General features: G+C 39.6%; 1 protein-coding gene across 1 annotated transcript; it reads right to left on the bottom strand.

Annotated features, from left to right (window-relative positions):
- Positions 1–7,962: 7,962 nt before the first annotated feature.
- Positions 7,963–12,438, bottom strand: LOC131929323 (chymotrypsinogen A-like). The gene is made up of 3 exons (XM_059285439.1): positions 12,368–12,438; positions 9,929–10,078; positions 7,963–9,322 (listed from the first exon to the last, which is right to left on the bottom strand). Exons 2-3 carry the CDS (start codon positions 9,941–9,943, stop codon positions 8,456–8,458), a joined length of 882 nt encoding a protein of 293 aa, XP_059141422.1. The 5' UTR covers positions 9,944–10,078; positions 12,368–12,438; the 3' UTR covers positions 7,963–8,455.
- Positions 12,439–22,582: the final 10,144 nt, after the last annotated feature.

Below are 22,582 nucleotides of genomic sequence, written 5' to 3'. Positions count from 1 at the left end.
TAGATCCGTATCAACATTTGAGCGATTTCCGATAACCAGAAATGGTACTTTTTCTAATTTGAAATTTTCAAAAGCCAGGGGTCGGCGTGGTTGAGTCGGTAAAGCTCATGGTTGCTAAACCGAAAAGTCTCGAGTTCCAACCCTCGGGCAGATGAGGTTCGTTTGCAACTCCAAAATTAAACAACTGCTGCCTTGTAGTTTGTTCTTGGTTGGACAAAGGCTATGGAAGCAAATCCAAAAAGAAAAGAAGGCTGAAATCGGAGTCAATGGCCTCAATGGCGCATAACCAGTTGACACGTAACGCTTAATTGTGTTGGAGGCGTGGTCGAGTCGGCAAAAAGTTCATGGTTGATAAATTCGAACAAAGTCTCGAGTTCAAACCCACTGGCAGATAAATCTCGATCCCCTTCAACACTAATAATTAAGAACGAAGAAGAAGAAGAAGAGAAGCATGTATTTATAAAGTGCTAATAATATTCCGCACTATTATGCATATTTTGTTTAGGCGTTCGTTTGGTGCAAAATTCTTTTTTCTACGAGATTCTACTCTATTATAAAAAGTTTAAGTAATTTAAAATCATGTCTATATTCCAAGTTACCATCCCACGTAGTGTTATATAAGAATATTCGATAAAGTTTAGGGGAGATCACTCTCGGTTTATTTATCTCAAATTTGCGAAAATTTCCAAATTTCAATAACATTGACAAATAGGCTTACCAAGAGAGCCAAATAAAGAAAAGTTAAGTGTGTATTAACTTTCCTCCTAAATCACAATCAGTTGAAATTTTATTTCCCCATCTTGGAATACAGTAGCACTTCAGTTTATTTATTGTTAAACCTGTTATTTTTACTTTTAGATCTAGTCGTAACGACAGGACTGTATCTTAGTCAGAAGACATGACATGGATGGATGGATACATGGATACATATTGGGTGGGTGGGTGGGTGGGTGGATGGATGGGTGGGTGGGTGGGTGGATGGGTGGGTGGGTGGATGGATGGATGGATGGATGGATGGATGGATGTATATATATAAGAATTAATAATATGGAAACAATAAAAGATACTATATGCTTTAACACAGATGATGATACTTAACACGACCCCAGTCACAGCCACGTCCGCACTACAACTAACTGCTTCACACACTGGCACACGCTCTGACACCCGTCACCTGTCACACCTCACGTGAACACCTCTCGCTCCATGTAAACACACTCAACCAAGGGATACAACTACACACCAAAGGGAGGGTACCTGTCGTTCCAGCACACAAAACACACACACACAAGCAGGGGACATGTAAGGGACGTAACATCCCTCCCCTTCACCTCCTTTTCTTCAAAGAGATCAAACATCTCTGGTTACATTAGCCACTGTTAGTGCCCGAGCTCGACTATTTATTCTTTAGTCCTTAGGACGCCTCGTTTTTAGCGGTGGGGACAGCGTGTGGCTTGTATCCAGCCTGGACAGTTCGGTCCAGAGTGTGGCTTGTATCCAGTCTGGACAGTTCGGTCCAGAGTGTGGCTTGTATCCAGCCTGGACAGTTCGGTCCAGAGTGTGGCTTGTTTCCAGCCTGGACAGTTCGGTCCAGAATGTGGCTTGTATTCAGCCGGGACAGTTCGGTCCAGAGTGTGGCTTGTATCCAGCCTGGACATTTTGGTCCTGAGAGTGGACTATGGTTTTCTCCGGCCGGGCACCAAGCTCGTGGTCTGACTATCTCAACCTATAAAGATACACGTGAGAAGCCACAATAAAAAATAAATTAATCAGCATAATCATTCTATACTGCATCAGCAATACCTTTCTCAAACATTTCTCAATATAATCATATTATAATGCCTCAATAGTAAATTCCTTAACATAATCATACTATGCTCCAACAATAATAAATTTCTCAATATCATATACACTAGTTGTCTTAAAACACTCGTGATAGAATGTCTGCTACAAAGTTCTCAGTTCTCTTGATATGTTTCAGTACAGGCTAATTCAGTGGCGTAGCCAGGATCGTCTCAAGGGGGGGGGTTCAATTTTTACCCGGGGGCGAACTTTCGATTTGCACCCCCCTCCCCCTCAAACTTTCGAACTGCACCCCCCCTCTCAAACTTTCGATTTGCACCCCCTCATACTTTATATATACCTACGCCACTGGGCTAATTCCTGTAGTGCAACGGCCCAACGGCAGATGCGTACGTCGCCATAGATGGTCATCTTTCCTTAAAGGCGATCAAACTGATTTCCCTTCTCGATAGCCGTTTTAACTACATCATTTATCTCCAGCCCGTAATCATCATACACAGCTTCTGTAAAAAAAACCAAAGAAAAATTTACATTCATTAAATAAATTATCTTTAACAAAAAACGTACCAAGGTCACTACCTTTGTAAGGATACGCCTCCCAGTTGTGTGCTTTACCTCACTCTCATATGCGAGTCTTTAAGCAGGGAAAAATTTCCTAACATATCACGCTGAGCTGTGGGACACGCCCTTGATATTTGACCAACACCACCGCAGCAATAACACTTGAGATCATCTGACCGTCGATGTACATTTTCAGTGCGCCAGTTGCTCGCTCTACTGGTCCCGTTGGGACAGTTTCGTTGTATGTGGCCTGGCTTTCTACCGCTATAACAGGCTCCTGTATCTATATCCATACTGCACTCCTTGGCAATTTGACCTTGTTCATTGCACTCGAAGCACCGATAAGGTTTTTTGTTGTTTCCGTACTCCACAACAGCTCTTTTATCTGCCCTATTTCTCCAAGTAAAACCGCTACTACTATTGCAATGACAATCCCTGGCATAGTGTCCATGATGGCCACATGTGTAATATCTACTGCTCAGGCTGACCTTGCTAACAGCATGCATTGGTTGTACACCAGCGTGTCGTGCCTGCCGTTTACCTGATTCGTTCCTGTCCCGTCTAGAGGTGGGGCAGACTCTCGCGATATGATCAACTCTCCCGCATGAGTAGCACACAATTTCTTCCGTGGAAGGACAAGAGTGGCGTCCTGGAGATCGCGGTGTCGTGTTTTGCTAGGGTATCCTCTCTGCTGTCGAACTTGCAACGACGTACGGAGTGGTTTGGTTTACTGGCGTCGTCACTCTAGCGCTTTGAGTGCTTTTATAGTTGTCAATAACTTTTAGATTATCTTCCACACTTACCTTAGCAGCACCATTTAGCCTCTCCAACAGATCACACGTGACAATTGATTTTATCCGATCAACTATTAGGAGGTTCACCAAGTCCTCAAACGTTTCTTTTGTCTCCGACTGCCGGACCCACGCTCTCAAAGCGGCTTCTGTGTTGACGGCGAAGCTTCTCATGTCGTCGTGTGTTGGTACCAGCTGGTGGAATCTGACCCTATACTTTTCCTTGTTAAAACCTGCATGCGTCATTAACTTTACGTTAGCTGACTCGAAGTCATGGTGCAAGTTCAGCGTCCCGTCTCAACCAGGAAAGTCTTCAGGTGGTCACTCATTTTATCCGTCAGCAGAAGCGACCAGTCCTTGGGGTCGATACCTTGTCTCTCGGCTTGACTTTCAAAGTGTCTCACATAAGCACCCAAATCCTCGTCTACCGTCATTGCCGCCACGTCCCTCAAGCGGGGTACAGGGTTACTTACCTTTACCACGACATCGCCCTTCACATCTTCTACCCTCCTCATCTCTTCCTTCACCCACTCCGCCAAACTGTCATCACTCAGCCCGATTAGCTTCCCCTCTTCTTTCAAGTCGCTGATTAGCTGTCTTCTGGAACTCCTGGTGGTCGCCATGTTAACCGGACGGGCCCCCAAATGTTGGGTTCTTCAGTCTAAGTCTATGGGTATATTATAGCAACTGACAACATACACCACAGTAAATTCACTGAATAACAATACTAAGCAATAATAATAACTTTATATATATATATATATATATATATATATATATATATATATATATATATATATATATATATATATATATATATATATATATATATATATATATGTTACGGTCAAAGCCCGAAGTGCGGCCAAAGCGCGGATTTGCCGGCCAATCCGCGCATTGGCCGGCTCTCTTGGCCAAAGACAAGAAGAACTTAGCACTAAGATCGTATTTCGTACATTGGCCGGCCAATGCGCGCACTGGCCGGGATGTCCTGGCCAATGTTTTATCTAGACTAAGTTGTGATCGCGTTTTCATTATTCTGGGTGCAGTTTCATTATGAGTAACGTATTGTTTAGCTCTTGTTTGTATAGCATTCTATATGCAAGGTGACATGGATCAAAACTGCCGTCAGACCATGAGACAGACATAGCAGATGGCTGTCAAAAGAAAAAAATGTAAATCCATGTTAGTTTCCATATATGGGCTACAACTGTATGTGACAGCCTCCTCCATGACGACGAGGTGAGACAGTCATCAAAGAACAAAAGCAAAGACAGTCGGCGTCACCGACCACGTGCAACAAGACGGAACGTTCAAAAGACTTTGCCGCGTTCCTTGTAAGTTGAACAATAGTGTCCAAGCGACTTGAGATGGCGTGGGCGTCAGAAACCACTTCAAATCTACCAAGAGAGACTCTCGATAAAATAGTTACTGAGGAAGATCTTGAGAACATTGAACAAGAAATGGAGGTTGCCATAAATGCAACGACATCCTCTGCTGTCGTGGCGGAACGTCCAGACCAGTTGCGTGACAATAATGTGGCCAACAGATTCTATATAGTTTGTGAAAAACATTGTAGTGCAGCTCATTCTATTGGATCCTGTGGCAACGATGACCATGCTATTTGTGGAATACCCAATGAAGCAGACGAAGGGTACGGAGGGAACATTACCTGCAGATTGTGTCACAACAAACAAGATATCATGGAACACAGATCAGCAGCTCATACTGGCTTGCAAACTCAAGGTGCTAAGATGCTTAAAACATCAAATACAAAATTTAAAGATGGTGAAGTGGATGACAATGTACGCATCCGTTTTCCAGATGTTCACAGAGGTCACGGTGATCCCCGAAGCGTGATTGCAGTTGTCATGAGCATCGAGGGCGGTTTCTACAAATTAGGAACGGAACATGGTGTTCTAAAACAACTGTATGCTAAAAGTGAGTTTTCAATTCTTCACGAAAAACTGCTCTTATTGTCGTCAGTTGACACTGAGGAAAATTCACTACGAACCATCGCATCTTCACAACCATTGACTGGGGGCCAAGGCTACACTCGCTGCAACTAAGTGCACAACAAATTGCTGCAAGTGTAAAAATAACAAGCTGCTATATAATTCTAAATGCCATAAAAGTTCAACTTGTTTTAACAAATGATGATATTGATAGATTGAGACTATAGTACAATAAAAAATGTGAATGTTTCTTTCATTTACTTTAATTAATAATCAATAAAGACTTAAATTCATGATCCTTACGGCATAAAAAAAAACCAAAATCTGCTCATGATCTTCTAATTCGGACTTTTGCCGGTCGTCCTTAACCAGATGATCTTCTAATTAAGACTTTGGCCGGTCCACCATGGCCAGTCTGCGGATTGGCCGGCCAAAGGCCGAAATCAAGCAAAGTTTCGGACTTTGACCGAAAATATGAAAACAATACAAGATACTATATGCTTTAACTTAGATGATGATACTTAACACGACCCCAGTCACAGCCAAGTCTTGTCACAGCCACGTCCACATCCACACCAGAACGAACACACTGGCACACGCTCTGACACCCGTCACCTGACACACCTCACGTTAACACCTCTCGCTCCATGTAAACACACTTAACCAAGGGATACAACTATACACCAAAGGGAGGGTACCTGTCGTTCTAGCACCCAACACACAATCAGGGGACATGTAAGGGACGTAACACTATTGTTTACTTGTCTCTATGATTTCAAATGATTATTCCAGGTAGGTTTTTTGAAGAGATTGTCTTTGTTTTCTTTTATATTTCTGTCGTTCACACAAAGCTGGGTCGCATTTTTCTTTTTTTTTTCCTTCTCTTTAGTCAAATTGCATGAGTTATATAGATCTTAATTTCCTCATTGATTTGGACTCGTTTTTAGCGCAATTTCCATTCTGGAGAATTGCGTTTATTAACTCGTCATTTCTGGGAATGGATGGATGGATGAATGAATGTATGGATGAATGTGTGTCCGGGCTTTAAGTCGTATCTCCTCCTCAACGAAGCAATATCGATGACTAGTTCCAAAAGCAATTATGTTAAGCAAGTTACGAGAATGAGCATAGGCCATAAAAATTCCGGGTTTCTTTCATGTATTTCCCGGAAAAGCCAAAAAACCTCGAAAAACACCGATAAATACTAAAAGAGCCGAATTAAAGAAATGTTAAGTGTGTATTAACTCTCATCTAATTCCCAATCAGTTGAGAATTTATTTCACCATCTAAGAAAACAGGCAAACTTCAGTTTATTTATTACTAAACCTGTTATTTTCACATTTAGATCTAGACTTACTTAAACAAACACATATCTCTGAGTGAACCTAAATACTTTATTCTTATATACATACAGCTCAGGCAGTACGTCTTGTCTCTGACTCTACCTTTCGTTAACTGACGCATCAGTTAATGTACGCATCAATTACACATCACAGTGAACACTCAAGGGAGGTAACCGTGATATGCATAGTACAAGGGACGTAACAATCACTACAAGACATAATTTAACAGCTCAAACCAGTTTAAACGATAATTAAGCAACATAACCAACAAGACCAATATAGCCCAACCAAGCAGACCGCAGCCCAACCAACCGGACCGTAACCCAACCAACCGGACCGTAGCCCAACCAACCGGACCGTAGCCCAACCAACCGGACCGTAGCCTAAACTAACCCTCCATAGCCCGACTATCTCGCACAACCGACCACAACTTAGCCTATCTTTTGAAAACTTAGTTATCCCTAGCTCTATTCTGCTCATCCTAGCCAATTCTAGCTTATTCTATCCCATGGTTATTAGAATCCCAAAATCTAGCCTACACGAGTCGATTTTAAAACATTCTAATAAATTATAACTAAATCTTTCCTTTTCTGTTTTAATTTTTTTTCTAACTTAATTCTAACCTAAACTAGAGTTTTAGCATTCTAACGTGGTACAGATGATGGATCTTATTTCTGTTTTGAGCGGAAATGACACAATTTAGTTTGCGTCCATGGACGTGTTTTTGTAGAGATCAGGTTGTTCCTTGGTTGGAGAAGAATTCAAAATTCTCAAACAGAACACGCGTGTAAAAGCTAGGGGATATGTAGATTGTGACGGAGTGGTCTAGCGGTAGAGAGCTGGACTGCTAACCTGTAAGTCCGAGTTCGAATCCGGGTAAAAGTCAGTAGACCGACCCTGAGTCCACCCAACTCTGTTAGGGAAAGTATAGGCGGCTGGGCATAGTGTTTCACAGAAACAAGTGAATTTTTAGTGAACTCTACTTCACTTGTCCCATAGACCGTCAGGTTTGAAATCGAAACTTAACGTAGAATGTGATTTAATAAAGAGCCTAGGAGCTTGCTTGTTTGTATTTTCCCCAGCCAATCAGGATATTGATAAAACGTTTGAAAAACAGTATCTGTGAATACTGGGTGTCATTGTCGTGTTATGTTTGCCTGTCGTCCCTCTTGGGGCATAGGCCCCTGTCAAGAGCTTTCATCGTCACATCTCCAGGTATTTCTTGGTCTGCCTCTTTTCCTTTTGCCTTGTGGATTCCAGGTCGAATGAAGTGACTGTCGCTGTATCTAACAGCGGTTAACTTAACAAGTTCAGGCCTAATGATACATAGGGCAGATGAAGTAGACCATCTAGAGAGACTTGAAGTTAAGGTACGTTACAGCAAATAGTTTAATTTTTTTTCTCGTTTCGATAAACGCAATGCGAAATGAAGTGACAGGGTGAGAAACGAAAATATTTATCAGATGTGGGACAAAGACTATTTCATGATATTTATTTATCTTTTTTATTTTTTGAATAGTAAGTAAATGAACAAAAAAAATTGTTTTGCCTAAAAGTAAAAGCTAAAATAAAAATAATCGGAGAAAAAAAATTAAAACATTAAAGCATTAAACTCTATTTGTTAACGGAATGACTCATACAGGAATGTCGGCGACTACAGAATTGTGTGTATCTTTAGTTTGTAGTGAAGCCAAAAAAACTACTTGAGTACATTCAAATTAACTTCAACTAGGAAAAAACAGTGTTTCTATGATTAAAAAATAAATGATTTAAGTATTTTATGTATAACGTGGTTGGTGCATCAGCTTTCTTCGACTTTGATCAAGTCACTGGGAGTAGATGGATTGTTCAAGAAAAGAATTTTAAAAAGAGGAAGAAGAAAAACAAAAGAGATCGCCACCCCACAGCTTAATCTCTGTGACAACTGCCTAAGTAATCAGACAGGCTGGATTTTTTAATCTACTCCTCGCGAAAACAATATTTTCAGATCCATACAAATGAGCTAGGCATTTTTTTTCATGCCGGCAATTATAGTCGGGAGAGCCCTAGGCACAGCTCCAAAAAAACCTATGTGACTTCCGCTCGATTTTACACCATGGCTAACGACTCCAACTAAGTAGTAGCGTCCATTCTTCAAGCAGCTCAATGGACCTCCTGAGTCTCCATTAAAGGAGCCGGCGTACTCTCCAGTAGGGAACTCCACGGACTGTACACAGTAATAAAACCCTCTCTTATCTAAGTGTCCCTTAAATGTTTGGGCAGCCTGGCACACGGTTTGGTTGACTATCCTGCTCCCAATTTGCTGCAGAATGACGGGAACTCCGGACTTCTCCGTAAATAACCTCCCCCAGCCTGTGGCGAAACAAGGCGTGGTATCCCAAACATTGTCTTCAGGCAAACAAATCGGCTGCACGGAGTCTGAAAAATTTAACGGTGAAGAGAGTTTGTAAACGGCGATGTCGCCAGGCGGGTAGGTGAAATATTTGACAGTCCTGATCATTTTACTCTTTTTAAAATTGATGTTTCCATAGCGGATTGAAACAACATTTTCTGTAGCACAGTGTAGCGCCGTCACGACCCATTCACGATTTATGATAGATCCTCCACAAAAGTGTTTGCTAGCGACCAACCTGATCTGCCAGGGCCAAGCATTGGCTGGAGCATCTTGACCCTTGACGATCTGCTTTGATTGGTCGTTTTTAGACACGCCACAGTCGCCTTGATTTATATTCGGCGGCGAGGGTATGTTTTTGTTTAGAGGCGTCGATATGAATCTGGCGTCAAAGGCTTGTTTGTATTTCTCTAATGGCAATTGAGGAATTCCACAATATTGCGCTTGTGTGGACTCAACACAAAGTAGTAATAGTACCTGTCGACAAGAAAATTTGAATTCAAATGAAGACGTTATTAAATAAGACCAAATATTACACATCTAAATCCACTTGCTTAGAATCTGGACAATAATTAGACGTGAACCTGTTGATTTTTTTAAAAATCGAAATTAGTTAACTGTCACCTTGCATAACATGCATAGGTTTTGATGTCCATATAAACTACCAAGGCGCCATCAGAGAGTCCAGGGCGCACTGGGTCATTCGACCCCCGGGGCACCTGACGACGCGCCTGGTTATATTAAGTAATCGATTATATTCACGTGCAGAACGTCCAATCAAAATACCCCAGGTGCTAAGATAACCGCTAGGGAACTGGGAGGTAACTCGCACCGTGCTGGACCAAGCCATTCCTAAATTGAAAAAACTTTTTTTTTTCGCTCAATTAAAAATCCCCAAAGTATTCCCATCAACTTCCCAATGTTTCATGGCGGCGAAAATGTAGTAATGCAATCAATACAAACTCACAGACAGACAGACAACCGCACCCACATGCAGACATATATATATATATATATATATATATATATATATATATATATATATATATATACAAAAGAAAGTATAACGCAAGTTAAAGTTACCACAAATGCTTTCATTTATCTATGTATCACAAACTAGACGTTTTTCTCCGTGGTATCTGTACATAAGAGACTTGAGGTTTGTTGAGAGAGTCTTTTTGTTTCAATAACATGTTGATTGATAATGACACCCATCTGAGAAAAAGCAAGGATCTGTAAAATAGTAAGTTTTTAAATTGAACGTTACTCCAGGTAAAGCAAGTTGATGTTAGAATGTGGTAGACAGTTTTACATTAGGTAAGGTAAGTTTGTGTTGTAATATATTGTAATATATTAAATGTAATATATTAAAATGCACTAGGAATTTCCGGGTGGGGGGGGGGGGGCGGACACTTTCAAAAGTATATTTTTTCTAATTAAATTCCGTTTCGTTCGGGGGGGGGGGGGGGGGGGCGGTAGACTTTCTTTGGGGGGGGGGGGGGCGATGAGATGCCTGGAAGAAACTCTGATTGGGATAGGATGAGCTAGGGTTCGAAAACCTGGTTTGGTTTGTGTACGTTTATGCTGGATTAAGTTTTGATAAGTTGTGCAAGGTTGTGTTACGTTAGTTAAAGCAAGTTTATATTACCATAATGATTGACTCATTTACATTAATTAAGGTAGGTCTGTGTTATAATGAATTAAGGTATGTTATAATGTCTTATAGTGATTATAGTGTTTAATAACGGACTGGAGTAGGAGAGAGCGAGGTAGGATTGAACAAGGGATTGAATGATGGGCCGGATTGTGTTAAGTTAGGCTAGGTAGGTTAAAGTTTGGATGGGTTGTTTAAGGTTGCGCTAGTTTTGGCTAGGTAGGTTAAAGTTTGGATGGGTTGTTTGAGGTTGCGCTAGTTTTGGCTAGGTAGGTTAAAGTTTGGATGGGTTGTTTAAGGTTGCGCTAGTTTTGGCTAGGTAGGTTAAAGTTTGGATGAGTTGTTTGAGGTTGCGCTAGTTTTGGCTAGGTAGGTTAAAGTTTGGATGAGTTGTTTAAGGTTGCGCTAGTTTTGGCTAGGTAGGTTAAAGTTTGGATGAGTTGTTTGAGGTTGCGCTAGTTTTGGCTAGGTAGGTTAAAGTTTGGATGAGTTGTTTGAGGTTGCGAGTTTTAGCTAGGTAGGTTAAAGTTTGGATGAGTTGTTTGAGGTTGCGCTAGTTTTGGCTAGGTAGGTTAAAGTTTGGATGAGTTGTTTGAGGTTGCGCTAGTTTTGGCTAGGTAGGTTAAAGTTTGGATGAGTTGTTTGAGGTTGCGCTAGTTTTGGCTAGGTAGATTAAAGTTTGGATGAGTTGTTTGAGGTTGCGCTAGTTTTGGCTAGGTAGGTTAAAGTTTGGATGAGTTGTTTGAGGTTGCGCTAGTTTTGGCTAGGTAGGTTAAAGTTTGGATGAGTTGTTTGAGGTTGCGCTAGTTTTGGCTAGGTAGACTGAAGCTGTGATTAGAATCCACTAGGTTAGGTTAGGTTAGGTAGACCTAAAAAAAAGCTAGGTTGACCTAAACTTTGGCCACGATCAGCGGCGTAGCGAGTTCGGTGTAACCCGGTGCGACACTTAACTGTGTCACCCCCCCCCCCCCCCCCCCAGAGGCGTAGCGACCCTTCCTGGGGACAAACTTTCAATTTTCGACTTGCACCCATCCCATCAAACTTTCGATTTCCTCCCCTTCCTCAAAATTTCGATTTGCACCTCTCCCCTCAAACTTTCGATTTGCACCTTCTCTCAAACTTTCGATTTCCACCCCCTCCCCTCAAACTTTCGATTTGCACCTCGTAAAAGACCAACACTGGAATTAACCACTTAATCGTGTGGAATTATCAGTTTTCTCTATAGATTTTGCTATTTTTTGCCTTGGTGTTACCCCCCTAAATGGTGTCACCCGGTGCGGTCCGCCCCCCCCCCGCCCCCCACCCCTCGCTACGCCTCTGGCCACGATACGCTAAGTTTTGCTAGGTAGAGCTAAGCTGGGATAGGATATACTAGGTTAGGTTAGGTAGACTTAAGTTATGTCACGATACGCTAAGTTTGAATGAGTTGTTTGAGGTTGCGTGTTTTGGCTAGGTAGACATAAATTTTGGCCACGATACGCTACATTATTATGTAAAGTTTTGTTTGGCATGGTTGCCTTTGTTTAGCTAATTTGGATTACGTTGTGTTAAGTAGGTTAGAAACGTTTCTGATTACTCAAATTGGGAAATGACCTAGAAACAAATAAACACAGCCTAAATCCTTACATAATCTCCATGAAATCTACAAATGCGTTCTACGATAGTTTGACTGCAATCTGCTAGATCTACTGGACATTTTTCTAATAAGCTCAGCTTAGCGTTACAAAAAGGAAAACTTTCTAAAAATTTTTTAGATAAACGATCGTTGTTTTTTTTTTTTGCATTCGATGCAAAGTTCACAACAACTGATTATTTGACTATAACAGTACTAATATGTTTATTTCAACAAAAAGAATTTATTACCCAACCTGCAAAATCAAATTTCATTCTCTTTTTGTTGGCTTTACCTAGTCTAAGTTTTAACTGCAGAATCTCCGGTTGCCAAAATACTGCATGTAGATCTAAATATCTTGGTGCCAAATGGTGCACTTTCGCATTAAGAAAAAATTGCATCTACTTAAGTTTTTAAGCCTGTAGAAAGATGTAAGCTTAATAAAAATTATACTTAGACCCTATGTACTTTTAAGTACGATTTTCTTTATAGTTATTTAAATAGTAGTGTATTTTATATTTAAAGAACATCATTTATTTTCTACTTTTCAGTGCATTATTACATAAAAGCTTGTTATTAAAACGTTTTTTATGATTTTTTTTTCAAGAAAACAGAGGTTTTCAAGAAAACATAGAGCGAGATCTTAGAGAGTGCTGTTCTAAGGTTTTTAAAAAATCTTAAATGGGGTAAGAAACGGCTTAAATGATATAACAATTGTGTTAAAAAGATCTTGCTAATAGAATTAAATGTTTATATATTACTAGCGTACTTGCCCTGCGCGTTGCTGCGGGCTAACGCAATATTTAAAGATGGTTTCGTTAATGTATTTTAGACGCGTGACCTTGTTTTGCACAAATGAGTTAAAACAATCAAACAACTAATTTGTTTCCTTTGATCTCTGATGAGATCTCTTTTTTTTTTAACGACAAAAGCTTTTATTGAATATAGCAATTTAGTTTCTTATTTTTATTTCCAATGCATTTAAAATCTTTTATTATAGGCCTAAATCTTTTTATATTTATTTTATTTTCAACAGGTAACTCGTTTGAAATGGAGGTGACACTATGTAGGCTATGCACAGAGCCGGCGTTAGGGGGTGGCGAACGGGGCGGTCGCCATAGGCCCCGCGCTTGAAGGGGCCCCGCGCTTCAGCAATGTCATTGTTATCTGAATTAGTTCGTAAACTTAAAAAAATTGTTGCTGACTTCAATTGAGAAAAACTAAATGGTCGAACGCCGACGTTGCTGATTGTTATAACTGAGGCCACGGTTGATGTTGGTGAGTCCCACCTGAACTGGGACAGGCCGTAATTCGATACAAAAATAGTGTCACGCCTTCCCTTTGTGTAGGGTACGGTCGCCTGGCATTTTACCTGAGCTGACTGGAGATTGTTGGATGCGAATGAGCCCCCGACCTGACATGGGATGTAAATTTGGGAAACGTAAAGAGATACCCTATTGTATGCGGACCCATGAAGACGTCCTTTTAGTGAGCAGACGGGATGTCTGTAGTAGACAGTTAGTGACGTGATGAACTCTAGTCCTGACTTTCTTGTTGTAGATGTCGTATAATGTCGTATATGTACAGTGTTTCTTCCAGACTTTTTTCTCCGGGGGGGGAGGGGCACTTGAAATTTTCGGGGGGGGGGGGGGGATGGCGGAAGATTTTTCTTCGAGGGGGGGGGGCGGACACTGTTAAAAGTATATATTTTCTATATAAATTATATAAATTCCATTTCTATATGTAGGCCTACTTGTCTTGGTAAAACAAAATTAACATTCAGTTGCGTGCAGGGGGTGGGAGGAGGGCGACGAAGGGGGGGGGGGCTTAGGATCTATATCAGGCGGCATTAAACAGAGTGATTTATTATTATTTTTTGGAAGAAAGTTAAAACTGTTGTTATGTTGTGTCACCTTAAGGATTCACCCGTTCAATAATTAAGACAAATAATGTTTTTGGTTTTAAAATATTGTATGAATTCTAAACAAATTTTGAAGTCTATACTGTTTTGATACATCAGGCCGAGTTCGCTGTATTGTAAACTTTATTTTCCTAATTATTCGGCACGTGATTAAATTTTCTTAAGTTATTTTGTATGAATTACATAACTGTCAAAAGTGATTTAATATCTTAGCAAAGGAAAAAAAAACTACGAACATTGGGTTAATACATGGGAGAGATAAAAATCTGTTATTATAGTGGAAAGTTTGACATTAGCTTATAAACTCCAAAACATTTGTGTTATTATGTGTACATCACATTATATAGGCCTTTATACATACATACATATAAATATATGTATATATCTATATATATATATATATATATATATATATATATATAAATATATATATATATATATATATATATATATATATATATATATATATATATATATATATATATATATATATATATAAATATATATATATATATATATATATAATGGAAAGGCCCCGCGCGGATGGTTGGCCCTAGGCCCCGCGTATTCCTAACGCCGGCTCTGGCTATGCATACAAACATTTGTGTTGAAACCCGACTAATAGCTTGTGATCAGTAAAATTCAGTCATCGTGGTCGACGAAAGGGCAAGAACAAATCGTCCAACTGTGCACAAACAGTTCACCCTTGCGGGGCTCTCGTATCAAACTATCGCTACGTAGTATTTTATCTTGTTACCTCCCCTGTTAGCATTGAATAATAATAATAATTTTAAAATTAAATTGTCTCTCTAATTAGATTAGACTATTGCATTGTCATCGAAAAATTATCTGAAATGAAATAGCTGAACTGGTTCAAAATTGAGTTTAAAAATAAAAGCTTGTAAATAGCCACAAATCACAAACAGACGTAAGAATAACATTTGATGAATAAAATTGCGATATATTAATTATTATGAAAGATAATGCTTCGTTTTCCGCAGCGCGCATTTTAAAACTGCTAGATCTACTAGTTCTAGTATACTGGATTTAGATCTAGAATATAGAATATAAATCTAGATCTAGATCTGTAGACCTATACTGTTTTTTAGGCCAACTGAATGCTTTTTTTTATATCTAGAGTCTAGATCTAGAATCAAGATTTTAGATCAAGAGATCTAATCTAGTAGATCTAGATCTAGACTTATTACTAGAATAGAAAAGTAGAGTACTAATTTCACAGTTTCATCTTTTTTATCCGAATGTTTATGTGTGTGTGTTAGAGTACTGTAGAGTTAGTCACTTAGTGTTATGAATTATGATCTTTTTTCAAGCACCATTTTACTGGTATTACTGTCTGTGGCATTACTCTATTACAGTGGCGTAGCCAGGATCGTCTCAAGGGGGGGGGGGGGGGGTTCCAATTTTTACTTCTCACTCTCAGTCATCAGCTGACTAAAAATAGAAACTAGATCTAGGCCCCTAGTTAAAATTTTTATAAGGGATAATTATTAATATACCCTAATGGTGGTTGTAATCACATTTAAATTTACCAGCCAAAGGTAATGGGTATTAGTATTATTAACTTTAAGTTTAGTTTAGGCCTAATATTTAAAGACTTATTCTTAAGCATGAATAGATTGTGACCGTGGTTCAAAAACACAAGGGATAATATTTAACTTTAAATCATCTTACATTAGTATTTAGGCCCTAATTAGTTAAATTAGGCAGCAGTTAAAGTAATTAGGGCCCTAATTACATCAATTAAAATCAGCCATTTGATGGTTGATACTATTTAGTTAAACATGTCTCTGAAATTCACAAACACAGTCAGTGGCTTAACCATTAATGTCCCATTCATTCTACCAAAACTCCACCCATGACGGCCCAATGTAAGGAGCATAACTCTGTATGATCAAGTGAATAGTTTCACAAAATATTTGTTTTTGTCTAAATGAAATTGAAAATTAAGATAAAAACTACTGCTTAATGTTGGGAATAAACCTGGCTTTCCAACAGTATTAAATAGAATATATTATATTCGGTACAAGTACAGAATAAAAATAAAAAATGTCGGAGAAAATTCAAAACAGGTCATTTTCGGTAGTCAACTTTATTTATTTTTGTCTAAACAACTATGCATCGAATTTAACAGTTAAATATCCATTTGGTTATGTTTAAGATATATAATTCACAAAATACATGCCTAGATACGTTTAGAGGCATTATTTTATTTTATTTTTAATATTAAATCTACTAAAAATAGGACAGATGAGTCTAAAATTTCGAGATAGAAAGAAACTATTATTTTTTATCTTTCAAAAGCGCCATTGACATTAGAAGACCGGAAAAGGATGCTGAAACTATTAGACTTCCTGTTTAGTTAAAAATTAGGATTTGTAGGCCAAATTTTAATGAAACAAATTTAATTTTTCTATGCGTATTGTAAGCGGGCGGCAGCGGGCGTTATGGGACATCAACGGTGTCGGGCGGCAGCGGGCGTTACGGGACATTAATGGTTAATGAGAGACAGATTTATGACGAATATTTTGATATTTTCTAATTCCAGATCATTCATGTACGTTCATTGGCAGTAATACAACTTGATTCCTGACCAAGATAATGTAATTAACCTGATCAAAATAGCTATACGATGTAGATTTTACATTTTGAGATTTGATGGAGGAAATAAACCTCGGAAGAGAATGGCTTAGAGAAAAAAAAAGAAATTTTACATTGTCACCACTATGTTTATAACTTAAACAGATTTTCCAGCAACTTTCACCTTTCACTGTACAACCTCATAATGTGCTTGAAAACTATTCACTAAGTTATAAACCAGTGGTATGGGAGATAACTACACAGGTGTGCCATATACGAATCCGAATGGTCACAGCTTTCAAACTAGTGGATGCATCCATGACCTTTCCAGTGTTTTCCAGGGACAATCACACCTGGCGTTCCCCTACCCAGTCACAGACTCACAGGCTGTCCACACGCTGGATGCTGGGAGACTCAGGTACCTGTTGCAGCTTTTATCAAACCTCATTCGCTCCTGCGCAATCATCCAACCTTTGGACCATCAATTCTCGTCTAACCTATGGTCTCACCTCCACAATACAAGCCTGCCACTGACCTCAACCAGCCTGCAGTCCCACAACACAAACCTGCCAGTGAGCTCAACTAGCCTGCGGTCCCACAACACAAACCTGCCAGTGAGCTCAACTAGCCTGCGGTTCCACAACACAAACCTGCCACTGACCTCAACTAGCCTGCGGTCCCACAACACAAACCTGCCAGTGAGCTCAACTAGCCTGCGGTCCCACAACACAAACCTGCCAGTGAGCTCAACTAGCCTGCGGTTCCACAACACAAACCTGCCACTGACCTCAACTAGCCTGCGGTCCCACAACACAAACCTGCCAGTGAGCTCAACTAGCCTGCGGTCCCACAACACAAACCTGCCACTGACCTCAACTAGCCTGCAGTCCCACAACACAAACCTGCCAGTGACTGCCTCATATTTCCCCACACAAGTAAAGTCCATCAATGCTGCTAGGTATCCTACACACCCAGCAGCCTACCACAACAAAGCTGCCCAACTTCAAGTCCAGCAGTTCAGTGCATATTCAAACTTACCTCTAGACCCCCCAACACTGGACGAGACAACAAATTTTAGTTTTCTTAATCAGGAGATATCAGAACACAACTGTGAGGATAGGTATCAAACACAGTTTATTAATTGCACCTTGTGTTGCTATGACGATGAAACTATTTCTGAACATACACCACAGTACAAAGAGCATCAGTGTGTTGAGTGTAAGTACGCTGAAGCTCGTTTGGTTAATGAGCTGTTTGACAACAGCTCAAATAACGACCAAGTACAGATTTTCAACACTGAGGGCACCCCTTGCCTGTCTCTGGCAAGTTCTGTCAATGATTTAACTCAGGCAGGTCTGGTTGATGAAGACAACTGTACTAATCAGGTGATGGTCTTTGATGCTGAGTGCACTTCATCAGCACTAACCATAACGAAAGCTGTCATTGACCGCCCAACGATTGGCGGGCAGAACTATTTAGATGCGACATGGATCAGAGATGTTCAGAACAGTAAGTCCTTTTTTTAATAATGGTTTTATTAAATATTCAAGATTTGTTTTTCCAGATGTCGTATGATATATGTAACAACCATATGAATTTTTACATCTTATGTGATGTATGTAACAACAGCATAAAACAGTTTTTGCATCATGTATGTAACAACCATAAAAAAAATATTTTTTGCTGGTTTGGAGCCTACATGCCATAAATCGGGTTGTTGCTTCAAGTCAACGTTAGATGTTAAGTGCAGTGTTTTAAATTAATAAAGGTGTCTCTTTTCTTTAGCTATAATAAAGTGAAGTTAATAAAAGATAGTGCAAGATGTACTTATCATATTTGTTTATAATTTATCTTTAGGCCTATTGTTTTTCTTTCTACATGTTTTAGAGTTATAGTTGAAAGTTTTATTTTTAGCTTCTCATAAAAAAAAAAAACTAAAATTAATTAAATTAAACAAGGCTAGATGACAATAGATAGCCTGTGGCCCAAGTCAAACTAAAGCATCGTATGAAGCTACACTTTAAGTTAGTTTTTTACAATTTGTAGCTATTTGGTTAACTAAATGTTAAGATAGTATTTTATTGGAAATAAAAGTGTTAATTAATATTTAAAAAGACAATATTGAGTCCACATTTGTTGTATGTAGATTCTAGTTATAACTAAAAAGTTGACAAATTAGAAAGATTTAAAAAATAAAGTATAACCCCATCTTAAAGACTAAGTATTAAATCAGCATATTTTTAAATAAATATTTTTCACTTTCAAAGTTAGTATGTGTAAATTAATGTTAGCAGTTACAATATCCAATTATAACAAAAAAATATATCAATCAAATTTCACAATTATTTTTTTTTTACACAATGGATATAGACATTCACCCACAAGACTGCTGAGTTTGATGTAACATATAAAGGTGGCTGGGTATAGTGCTGACCACACTATCCCTTCATATGCTGAGGTCACAGAAACAAATGAACTCTACTTCACTTACCCCATAGACCGTCAGGTTTGGAAGGGGAACTTTACTTACTTTACTATGCGCACAGAAGTGAAATATATATTATATATGTAGCTATAACTCAGTAAAGTGAGGTGGTTTTCACCAGCTGACAGTACTTAGCCTTGTTGTTAATTCTGTGGCTCTGAGACTGATAAGGTCTTCATCACTGACAACTAGGCCTTCATGAGACATCTTATACATTTAGAGTAATTAGAGTGGCTGATATTTTTATTATTTATGAAAGAAAGTTTTCGTTTTCACAATTTAGTGCATTTAAAAGTTTTTATTATAAAGGTATTTTTATTTGCTTTTATCTGAAATTTGCAATATCAGGATTATTAGGTTAAAATGAAAATTTTTTTTTTTTCTGATTTCAGACTACAATGACCCAACCAATTGTTACAGTGTAGCTGTTCCTAGAGTTCCCTCCCATTGCAGCCTAGACCATATTGAATCAGAGGCTCTGTCTCAATTAGACAGAATCAATCAGGTGATCATGTTATTCATTTATTATGACTTAGTCCTCTTTGCTCCTTATGGAACATAGGGCCTCCACCATTTCCTTCCATTTCTTCCTATCCCCGGCTATTAATTTTGTCATCTCCCAAGACATCCCTGTTGGCTTCAGTTCTTCAACAAGACTCCGCCTCCAGGTCTGTCTTGGGCGCCCTCTTTTCCACTTTCCCTGGGGGTTCCCACTCAAGCGCTTGGCGTGTAACATTTGTGTGAGCCTTTCGCAGTGTGTGACCCACCCAGCGCCACTTCCTCCTTCTTATTTGCACACCCAAAGGCTCCTGTCTAGCTTTCCTCCATAGTTCTATGTTCGGCACTTTGTCCTGCCATCTCAGTTTCAATATCTGTCTAAGGCATCTATTCATGTTTATTCTTTTTCTTAGATAAAAAAAAATGTGGTGAGGTTAATTGTTTATACCCAGTCCTTGTTGACATATGATAACTAAAATATACGCAGAAGATGCACTTATTGGTTGTTTAGCTTGGTTACCAGACTGTCTCACAAGTTTGTTTTTAACTTGATAATTTTGTTAGGGGGGGGGGGGACTGGTTGAAGTATATTTTTTGTATATAAATAATATTGGCAGAGTGGTAGATGTGCTTGGAGGGGGGGGGGGGATGACAACTCTGTGTGATTGGACTCTTGTCATCAGCTAATAAACATAGAACAGTTTACTATAGACTTTTTATCACTGAAGACAATACAAGAATGTACTAATTTAGAGTTTAAAGTATTAGAAACTACTCACCACAGAAAAAATGGAGACTTTTAATAACTTGTATTTTTATTTGAGTGTTTAAATATAACAATTTTTCTAATACATTAAATTAAAGCTAACAACCCCTCTTTTCTTTTCATAGTTGCCTAAATTATACAGTATGCCAATTGTTCTAGCAAAATGCTTAATTTTATTTTAATTTAATAATTTTTAATAAACTGTATTACTAACAACCCCCTAAACTTTTCAGTACAAAAATCAACCATTTAACTACTGTGGAGACACACCGGAATCATCACTCATCTCTGTGCCCAGTGGGTACATAAGGCAAGCCAATGAAACTGTCTCTGCTGGAGACATCTACGGAGATACACCAGAATCATCGTATGTGTCTGCGTCAAGTAAGTTCATACAGCAAGCCAATGAAACTGTCTCTGCTAGTGACATCATTGAGCCGACTCCTCCCATGCCATCAAACCCAGGTAACACTACCTCACAGGTCTGCGGTGTACCTGTCCTCACCTCCCCCACTGCTCCACCCCGCCAGCCGCCTGTCTCTGGCAGCCCCATCCATAGACCAGGCAACCCACCCCCTGCCAGGATCACCATGGTAACGCTTGAAGCCCCAGGGAGACCTGTCAGTGCCTCACCCCACTCGGAGGACCATTTATATTTGTTTGGGGTGGAGTGCACCCCAGCCCCTCCTACAAGAAGAGATTCATTGAGCTCTTTAGATGAAGAGGATGATGACAAGGAAAAGGGAAGTGAATTGAGTAGCGGTCTAATGATAGACAGATGTTTTTTATACAGCAAGATTCAAAGGAAAGGTTTATCTAAAGGTGGCGTTAGCTTTGGTCAGGCATGGAATGGTCAGATCAGGGTTAAGGCTAAGGATACATACACAGATACTGTAGGGCAGGCTAAAGAAAGCACACAAGATTACACACAAAGTTGTGTACACAACCCTGACAAAATAGGCAGTCATAACATGGGCCAACTGGGCAGTCATAACATGGGCCAACTAGACAGTCATAACATGGGCCAACTGGACAGTCATAACATGGGCCAACTGGACAGTCATAACATGGGCCAACTGGACAGTCATAACATGGGCCAACTGGACAGTCATAACATGGGCCAATTGGACAGTCATAATAACATGAGCCAACTGGACAGTCATAACATGGACCAACTGGACAGCCATAACATGGACTATCTTGACAGTCATAACATGGGCCAACTGGACAGTCATAACACTGACTATCTTGACAGTTATAATACCGACTCTCTGGACAGTCATCACACTGACCAACTGGACAGTCATAACACTGACCAACTAGACAGCCATAACTCTGACCAACTAGACAGTCATAATATTGACCAACTGGACAGTCATAATATTGACCAACTGGACAGTCATAACACTGACCAACTGGACAGTCATAACACTGACCAACTGGACAGTCATAACAATGACAAACTAGACAGTCAGAAGACTGACAATCTTGACAATCATAACACTGACCAACTGGACAGTCATATAACTGACCTGCTAGACAGTTTTTACACTGACTCTTTGGACAGTCATAACCCTGACCAACTGGACAGTATTTACACTGAGTATCTGGACAGTCATAATACTGACTATCTGGGCAGTTATTACACTGACTCTCTGAAAAGTCATAATACTGACTATCCAGATAGTCATTACACTTACTCTCTTTACAGCCCTAACACTGAACAACTAGACAGCTATAATACTGACTCTCTAGACAGTCATAACACTGACCAACTAGACAGCTATAATACTGACTCTCTAGACAGTCATAACACTGACCAACTAGACAGCTATAACACTGACTCTCTAGACAGTTATAACACTGACCAACTGGACAGTCATAACACTGACCAACTGAACAGTCATAACGCTGACCAACTAGACAGTCATAACACTGACTCTCTAGACAGTCATAACACTGACCAACTGGACAGTCATATCACTGACCAACTAGACAGTCATAACACTGACTCTCTAGACAGTCATAATACTGACCAACTGGCTGCTGTGTTGGCTGACCCAAGTAATGTGTTGACTGCCCACAAAATTGTGTTGGCTAATATTAACCAAGCATTTTTAGGACCTACAGTACAGGAGCAGTGTATCAGCCCAGTGCGATGCAGGCATTCTGTAGGGGCTAGAAGACCACAGGAAAAATCTAG

This window comes from Physella acuta, unplaced genomic scaffold (genome assembly GCF_028476545.2).
Source record: "Physella acuta isolate Inbredline_101_S28 unplaced genomic scaffold, ASM2847654v3 ptg000094l, whole genome shotgun sequence".
In the NCBI taxonomy this organism is placed as follows: domain Eukaryota; kingdom Metazoa; phylum Mollusca; class Gastropoda; family Physidae; genus Physella; species Physella acuta.
This window is presented reverse-complemented; position numbering and strand designations above follow the sequence as displayed.